We start from the raw sequence: 9,398 nt of genomic DNA, 5'->3' as shown, positions 1-9,398 counted from the left end.
TGGTCTGTTGGATTGGAAGCTTTCATACTCTGGCGTTTCTTAATCAAATCTTTCGTCTCCTTAGACAGCTTACCGGTATCCTCTCTATCTATCCTACCGCCTACTTCTACCGCGCACTCAGTAATGATATCTCTGAAATTATTGTTCCTTGCTTCTAGGGTAATGTCGCTATCCTCGCTTAGAGCTGAATACCTATTCTTTAGCGAGATCCTGAACTCTTCTGCCCTCGCCCTCACCGCTAATTCGTTGATCGGTTTCTTTCTTACTAATCTGTTGCGTTCCTTCTTCAGATTTAGGCTAATTCGGGACCTCACCATCCTGTGGTCACTGCATCGCACTTTCCCGGTTACCTCTACATCTTGCATAATGGCGGGGTTGAACACATTATGACGTCGATTTCATTTTTAGTCTCCCCGTTAGGACTTTTCCATGTCCATTTCCGGTTCTTCCGTTTGCTGAAGAAGGTACTCATGATTCGTAAGTTATTGCGCTCTGCAAACTCAACTAGTGACTCCCCCCTGCTATTCCTAGAACCAATGCCATAGTCACTTACTGCCTTGTCTCCTGCCTGTTTTTTCCTTACCTTGGCATTGAAGTCGCCCATTAGTACAGTATACTGCGTCTTTACTTTTCGCATTGCCGATTCTACATCTTCGTAGAAGCTTTCAACTGCCTGGTCATCATAACTACATGTAGGTGCATAGGCCTGTACAACCTTCAGTTTATACCGCTTATTGAGCCTAATTACGATACCTGCCACCGTCTCATTCATACTATAGAATTCATCTATATTACCCGCTATATACTTATTGACAAGGAAACCTACTCCTAGTTGTCGCCTCTCTGGTAAACCTCGATAACACAGTACATGCCCATCCTTCAGTACAGTATATGCCTCATTCGGCCTCTTAACCTCACTAAGCCCTATGACATCCCATTTCATGCCCTCTAGTTCCTCTAACAGCACTGCTAAACTAGCTTCACTAGCTAGGGTTCTAGCATTAAACGTTGCCAGGGTCAATTTCCAATGGCGGCCTGTCCAGCAGAGCCAGAGATTCTTAGCACCCCCCTCTGCGTCACAGGTCTGACCGCCGCCGTGATCAGTTGTTCCGCAGCCGCGGTGACTGGGGCCGGGGTTTTGTGGAGCTTATCATGAGATGTTGCGGCCAATTACTGCACCAGGGTGGCCAACTCCTGTTCTGGTGAGGGAGTGCGTTGCCTGAGGTGTTCACCGGCATCAGGTCGCACCCCAAACCTGTTTATGCAATTCCATCGACACGTGGCTTTTTTTTTTTTTTTATCCGGTGGAGAATTGCGCGGCACCGGGATTTGAACCCCGGTCCTCTTGCATGCGAGGCGGATGTTCTACCGCTACGCCACCGCTGCTCAAATAAGTAGCATTTCCTCAAACGATCAGCTAAAGCTCATCGATCAGGTTCGGGAAGCAGCTCGGGCCACTGGAATACTGACATGAAAGCCCCACTCATATATACCTATATATGTGTATATATATATAGAAAACATTATTGGAGAAACGGTCTTGAGAGCAGCTTGACGATCAGATGAGTGGGGCTTTCATGCCAGTATTCCAGTGGCCCGATCTGCTTCCCGAACCTGATCGATGAGCTTTAGCTGATCTTTTTAGGAAATGCTACTTATTTGAACCTCTCTCTCTCTCTCTCTCTCTCTCTCTATATATATATATATATATATATATATATATATATATTCATTCCCTTTGTCGTCGTTGCGGTTGTGAGCAAATTTTAACTAAACTATGTCTGGTCGCTGCAAGGGCGGAAAGGCGAAGGCCAAGGGGAAGTCGCGCTCTTCAAGGGCCGGTCTTCAGTTCCCTGTTGGCCGTATCCATCGGCTACTGCGCAAGGGCAACTACAGCGAGCGGGTCGGAGCCGGCGCCCCCGTCTACCTAGCTGCCGTCCTGGAGTACCTGGCTGCCGAAGTGCTCGAGTTGGCGGGAAACGCGGCCCGCGACAACAAGAAGACCCGCATCATCCCACGTCACCTGCAGCTTGCCATTCGCAACGATGAGGAGCTGAACAAACTGCTGTCCGGCGTCACCATCTCGCAAGGCGGCGTGCTGCCAAACATCCAGGCAGTCCTGCTGCCGAAGAAGACCGGCCAGACGAGCACAGGCACCAAGCCCGGGAAGAAAGGACCAAGCCAGGAGTTCTAAGGACTATTTTTTTTTTTGTCGCATTCACTTCTTGCCAGTGATTTAGCGGCAAGTTTTTTGTGCATCGTTCATTTCATCTTCATTATCAGCGGTCATTTTTGGACTGACATTAGGCCTAGACTGAACAAAATTTTTTTTTTTTTCTGCCGTAGTCAACCTACAGCTGCGATTTCTTTTCGTCCGATGTCAGTGCTTCAACCAATTGAAGTCTTCATTTTTCACGCAGAACCTCGTGAAAGCTGCCCAAGGGTGCGTCATGAATTACGAAAAATAAACATCTTCAACAGTTGAAAAAAAAAAATATATATATATATATATATATATATATCTATATATATATATATATATATATATATATATATATATATATATATATATATCAAGTACCGGTAGGATGCAAGGATGCAACTGTTAGACACTTTCCTGTTGAGTGATACCGATACTGCTAGTCATGTTTGAGTAGCTTTCAAATGCGCTCTATCCCAATCTTATTCTCCTAGTCCTTCCGGTACTGACCTATGAGGCTGAAGCATTGAGGTTAACGAAAAGGGTTCTACTTAAGTTGAGGACAGCGTTAGGTGTAACTTTACTTAAGTTGAGAACAATGGTAGGTGTGACATTAAGAGATGGGATGCGTACAGAGTGGGTCAGAGAAATAACTCAAGTTTCTGACATTCTAGTCGAAATTAAGAAGAAGAAATGACCATGGGGAAGGACATGTAGTTCGAAGAGAGGATAACCAATGGTCTCTAAGATTAACAAAGAGGATTCCAGGGAAATGTAAGCGCATCAGAGGGCGGCAGAAAATTAGATGGGTGGATAAGAGTAAGAAATTCGCCGGGGTCGAGTGGTTGCAACTAGCCCAGGACCGGGTTAATTGGAGGAAAATGGGAGACGCCTTCGCCCTACAGTGTGTATAGTCCGGCTGATTATGATGATATATCTCAAGGTGATTGGTGCGTTTTGTTTTGTTTTCTCGACCACGTGCCTCGCTTGATAACGATGAAATTGTAGGTGTTGAGTGTGGTCACGGGATATCGGGCGCTAGCTGCTGCATGACAGTGCGGATGACAAATACAGCAGCGTAGAGTCCGGAAACCATTGCTTGAAAGCCCAATTACAACGCTATTATCTTTTGGCTGCAGTGAAGTCAATGTGATTGCTAATCTTAACGAGATTTTATGATTGTGAAAAAAAGTATTTTTGTCTTTAGAAGCGTTTTAAAACCTGTGTATCAGACGGCGCGGCGTGTCGCAGAGTTGGGCAACTTACCGGATATCATGCAGAAACGGGAGCTCGGGAGCTGTCCTCAAGACGGGCCCATTGTTGGTGAACGAGTTTCGGGTGGCTTGCAGTATGCTAGTGGAGGCTGAAACTTTGCTTCGAGGTACCACGTTTACTATAGTGATGAAGTTGTGGTCATTTCCGCCGCATTTACCATATTGAAGCGCTGTGTAGCAGCCGAGGGCACTAACGCTGGCGGCGTGCAAGAAGGCGCGCGTCGCATGCGCTTCTGAAGCACATAAACATTGAGCTAAACGAATTGTAGTCCGTGTCCGCGGTAGGCGTTTGTTAGTAGTCATGTAAATTCTTTATATCTGCATTCACGTCCGTCAGCTTTTACATGCAGCAGATAGCCGTCAAAATGCCAGAACTGACATCTCCCGAGAGTACGATCGCGCCCACTTCTGCGTCATTTCCGACTCTTAGTAATGGCTTTCCTTCTTCAAGTTTCGATTATAAAAATTACAGTTTTCGCGAGCGGTTCCTGAGACACTCCCTTCAATCACGGAGGCCATATTTCGTTTGCTTAAGAAGAAAGAGAAGAAATGGGCATGCGAGCAGGGCATGTAGTGCGTAGAGAGGATAAGCGATGGTCGCTTAGGGTAACAAATTGGATTCCAAGGGAAGGATAGCGTATCAGGGGCCGCAGAACGTTTGGTGGGCGGATGAGGTTAAGAAGTTCGAAGGGGTACAGTGGATGCAGGTAGCACAGGACGGGGTTAACTGGAGGAGTATGGGAGAGGCCTTCGCCCAGCAGTGGGTATAGTCCGACTGATGATGATTATGATGATTTTGCTTTTGTTAGCTCTATTGACGCACTACTGAAGAATACTCATTCTGTGAAGCGAAAATTTCGTTGGTGTTTTCCTTTAATATGTGGCGCTCCGTGGTTTATTAGGCCAATCGCACCGCTGTAACACACATTCTAGCGAGAGAAGCAAGTATTTTATGGGAGCTCCCATAGTACCTATCTTTCCATGCCCCCTGTGTGCGCTTACAGGTATCAAGCTTAATTCGTGCTCTGATGAAGCCGCACGTGGGGCGTTGGTGAGCTAATTGGGCTACAGCAAGAGAAGCTAGGCGATGAACTTATCAGCCAAACGCGCAAATGTAGTTCTTCCGAATGCGGTAAAGCGTTTTTATTGCGACCAAACCGGCGGACGGCAGCACTATTTAGGCGCGTAGTGGAACGATGTCAGCGCCGCCTTAGCAGTGCAGGTTCCTGCCAGCGGCCTCGCCAGTTTTCTCAGTGTTTTCATTACAAATGCAGCAGATCACAGCGAAACGTTTGCATAGTGATAGCATGGCTGAGGCCTTTTTTGAGAACAAACACTTATCTAGCCCAAGTCTTATTACAAGCAAAAAGCGCAAGTTGTGACAAGTGAAAGAGGAGTCATGTTTATAGGTTAGGAGAGCTACTAAGCTCGCTTTCTTCCGCTTTCTTTGCATGAATTTTGTAAGTTACCAGTACTACAAATGTTAATAAAAGGTCTTATTACAGTGTTCATCTCGGACATCTCTTTCTGTATGCTACATTCCTAAGCAGTCTATTTCCATTCAATAATAATGAATTTGGCTGATTGAAAGCAAAAAAAAAATCTTAAACTTTTTCGCGCAGCTGAGCCCGTCCAAGGCGCGAACGTGCTCTATAATAACGGTGTCCAATGAATGAAAATGAAGGAATTCGACTCTCCAGTGGAGGGTGTCATGTACGGTTTTTACTCATTTGCGCACTAAGACTATATCACTGTGCAAGAATAGATAAATTAAGCTCGAACCTATGTTATTCAGCATATCCATTCAATTACAAATTTCTTGGTCTAATAAATTAAGATATTCTATGATTGAATTTTTAATCCTACACTTGATTCCCCCTCTTCAGTACTGGAACAAAATAGGGTTATGATCTATAATCTAAACCCAATTCGTCCTGTTTTAAGCGAAAGCTTCCCTACGGTAGGTAGATCGAGCTGTCAGGTATGCACTCTTTTCACCTTGAGGAAGATTGTTTTTTTCTCTCTCTCTTTTTCCTTTATATTTCTTCCAAGTACTACAAGAGCTGCAATGTGAACTAATAATGCGCGACCACGGTCTTAAATTGGCACACTTAACGGCAGACAATTTTACTCCCATGAGCATGCTCAGAAAAACGTAAATCGCGTATGTGTCCCACCCCCTTTACCTCTGATGTAATTTTGAGTCTTCACAAAAGCAGCCTGACTCAATAGACCCAGGAGTGATTTTGACATCACGCGCTAAATGTCGCTATAAAACTGTGTCTTCTAGGCATGTGCATAAATCTCCCTTTCCATCGAGTGTTTTCTGATCGACGAGTATTTGGAAGAGATCACTTTTAATGAAGAGGAATCTGGCCGCATTTTATTTAGAAACATTGAAATCGTTGCCTTGTTGTCAGCGTTGCCGTTGTCTTCAGCAGACAAGCCGGTGGTAAATTCGACGAGAACCGCGCTTACGGCTAGGATTTATTCGCTAAAACTGTCCGCCTTTCCGACTTTCCGTTTCCGCGTTGTAAGGGCCATCCATACACAGCGACTCGCTAATGGTTTCTGGACCTACGGATAGCTGACCGATGCTGCACCAGTACCCTTTCTACAGGAAGCAATCGTTTTTGCATGCTCTTTACAGCCATTTTACAGCAATGTCCTTCGACAGACAACCGCTAAGCAGACAAGAAAAAAGTACCCCCTACCGAAGCCCTTATATTAACATAATGTAGGCCACTGGGCCTTTATTGGCCATTTCCTCTGCAATCGAAAGTTTTTGTTTGCTATCTCATTTATCCACTATTTTCTTAGGCTGCTCAGTGGAGTCTCAAATCTTAGACTGCAAGCGCTACGGCTGGCGGCTCCCATTATGAGGCTACTGGAGCCACGCGGTAGCAAATGGTCCGTGAAGTCGCGAGTCCTCGAGCGAATGGCTCGAAAACAGGCACTCTAAAACGAGTGCTGCTTTTTTTTTTTTTTCGCCATTGAACGCCCTCTCATCGCTTTCGTGGCCCCATTAACTGAAATCCTCCGTCACTGCCTAACGAGACGGAATTGTAAAAACCTTATTGCATAGGGCACATCAGCTATCGTCCTAGCATTTGCGTCAAGCTGGAGAGATGTAGAGCTAACATCGGGACTGGGGAATCGCGCGCCGGTGCCAGTAAACTAGCAGCAGAAAAGGCGCGCAGTTGCCCGCTCAGAATGCCTGCGAAGGACGAGCCGCACTTGAGATCTAGTGCTCCAGTCGACGTTGATCCTGTAAGTGCCTACTCACATGCACCTGAGGCACACCTGCGAGTGGCTCAAATGAGTCCTAGTTTGTTTGAAGCAGGGCCACTAAGTGAGATATTCAGCCCACGTTACAGTTGCCCCTGAGCGCATGACTGTGCATTCTTGGAGGTATAAACAGTTTATATCTCATAAAGGTAGTGTTATAACTCAATCACCCCCTGTGGGCATTACACCCCCAATCAGTACTGACCAGAGATGCAGACCACAAACACTGGAATGTTGGGATTGATAGATCAGAAGCAGGCATGCATTCTTTAATATGAGTGGCAGTTGAAACATTCCTCTGTCATTTACAAACTATCACCGCTATTCTTAATAAAAAAATATTAGCTTTTTTCTTAAACCAGAAAGGGAAGAAAAAGTAAACAGTCGGCCACACTACACAAAGGCTGGAAGAAAAAGGATGCCGTGCCCTCACGCAGCGAGTCAGTCTAGAGCTGAACGTTTAAATCCAAAACTACACAGCCAGCGCATATAGATAATTCATAAATGCTATACCTTTGTCTTTGATGCCAACTGTGGTATAAAACAGTGTTCTCGAGTATAACGTTACATTTGTTAGAAGGGCGGACTCATCGTTTCACTGTTACCTTTTTTTACGTCAGATACCATATATAGCCCACAGACAAAGCCTGGGGATCGCTTAATTACAGAGGTGTGCGAATATTCGAAACTTCGAATCGTTTTCGAGCAGTACGCGCCATTCTATTCAATTCGCGCCGCACTTTCACTGTTCGAGCTGTTCGAACCTCCTGTTGAGAAATTGCGAATTTGAGGTTCCTCTAAACAAAGCGCTGAAATATTGCGGCATCTCCAAACAGCGGTATCTTGTATATATGGCTCAAACGAGATCTCTTGCTCTTTCCCCATAAAAGCAATTGCAAGCCCGCAGCAAGAGCCCACGCACGATAATGTTCTACATCTATCGAAGGCTGCAGCTGCTCGGCCGCAGCGCGCTATAGATGGTCTGAAAGTGAATAGCACCAGCACCACCCGGCATGTCGAAGTGTCTAGCCGCAGTGCAGTCGACAACTGGCTGTGAACCTCATTAGCACCCATGATCTCGTTTTGAGAACACCGTGCGCGTGCGCACGGAAACAGTCCGGCCTGTAGAGGGTAGACGAAGGTCGCGGACTCCATGCGCTGTAGGTATGTAGTACGGTTGTTCCATGGCGAACGCTTTCGTGGTTCTCAATGCTCGTCGCTTAGAACTAGACATGCGCATCTTAGGCCACAGTTGTAAAAAGGAAAGAAAAAAAAAACGTCGGACAGAGGCGACGGAATCGAAGTCAGCGGAATCGATGGAATCGAAGTGGCTTCAAAAAAGAAAAAGAAAACACGTATTCTGCAGACTTGTTTTTCATTAAGAGCTCGACATTTCAGGAAAAAAAATGAAACACATACTTGTTACAGTGCGGATTTATTCAGTAAAATGCACGAACATAAGAAATGGCTTTGGTTTTACCAGCTCATACTTAAGCAAGCTTAAGCCCTGACTATAATATATCACGTGAATGTGATAAGCGCAAATTAGTTACACATTGCTAGTGTTGTCCGGGACTAACACCACTACCTTATCTCTTCCGAGCGTTTCTGTCACTTTGCGCATCACTCCAGCAACAAACACCGCAGTGTGATGATTTTAAGGCGAAAGCCTTTAATGGCTCATGCTGTCATGGACAAAATGTGTCCCGCTTTTGCGGCGTTCTGATAGGCCGAGGCGGGATGACGTCATATAGGTCTCTACCAATCACAGAGCACCACCACAGTATGCGCGAACGCCAGCCTTATATGGCCGTATGTCAATCAATGATACATTAATAATGAATAAATAATTACCAATTGATGACTCTAAAAGTAATTCGCAGTTTAACTAAAATTTGGTATATAATTGATAAGCAATTAATTATTTACCTGTTTAATTACCAATCAATAATTGACTAATTACTAAGATTAAGTAATTAATTACTAATGAGCGCCAGTTGCTTAGCAGAATGCGGCTCTCAGGTTTTCGCCTTTCACTACTTTAGTCGCTAAAGTCCCTCGTAATTTATTTATCGGTTTCGACTTATCAGTAGAAGAATGGTTTTGGTGATGCAAGCACCATGTTATGAGTACCTCCTCATGCATATTAGTCTACCTATATTTCAAAACTGTCCACCACGATTCATTTTTCACCGTCACCGCGACATGATGCTTCTCTGGCGTGCACATTAGCTTTTACCTAGTATAACAATAACCGATAGCGTAAGGAGTTTGCTCCGTTAAAAAACCTGGAGTTGCCATGGTCCTCTCCGTAGCCGTCATCCTACGGCGCCAGGGAAAAAATCTTCTATCTACAGGGCATGGTTCCACCGCCAAATGACCTCGGGCGGGAATTTCAAACACCCGATATTCAAACAATGCTAACGATTTGGAAGAGGGTCCCAATGACGCCAAAATTGACGAGGAGGTTCCTCTATTACGGCTTTTTCAGGAAATCGAGTCCAACAAAGCTCCTCTCAGAGGCTATTGAGAAGTTTGAGCTGTGGTAGTTAGTGTTAATTAGGCCTTACAGCTTTGCGCAGTCTCAAAAAGCCGCAGCCCTCAGGACTTTCGTCAGGTGCTGTTCTTCGCCTTTG

The 9,398-nt window shown here is 45.2% G+C and overlaps 1 protein-coding gene across 1 annotated transcript; it reads left to right on the top strand.

The window, feature by feature from the left end:
- The first annotated feature begins 1,733 nt into the window (after positions 1-1,733).
- On the top strand, positions 1,734-2,337 carry LOC146203837 (histone H2A-like). Its single transcript, XM_084588942.1, has one exon. It carries the CDS (start codon positions 1,778-1,780, stop codon positions 2,192-2,194), a length of 417 nt encoding a protein of 138 aa, XP_084445068.1. The 5' UTR covers positions 1,734-1,777; the 3' UTR covers positions 2,195-2,337.
- The last annotated feature ends 7,061 nt before the right edge of the window (positions 2,338-9,398 follow it).

The sequence above is a fragment of the Amblyomma maculatum genome, chromosome 1 (assembly GCF_055883805.1).
Source record: "Amblyomma maculatum isolate TAMU_Amacu chromosome 1, ASM5588380v1, whole genome shotgun sequence".
Lineage (NCBI taxonomy): Eukaryota > Metazoa > Arthropoda > Arachnida > Ixodida > Ixodidae > Amblyomma > Amblyomma maculatum.
Note: the sequence above shows the minus strand (reverse complement) of the source record. Positions and strands in the feature narration are given on the sequence as shown.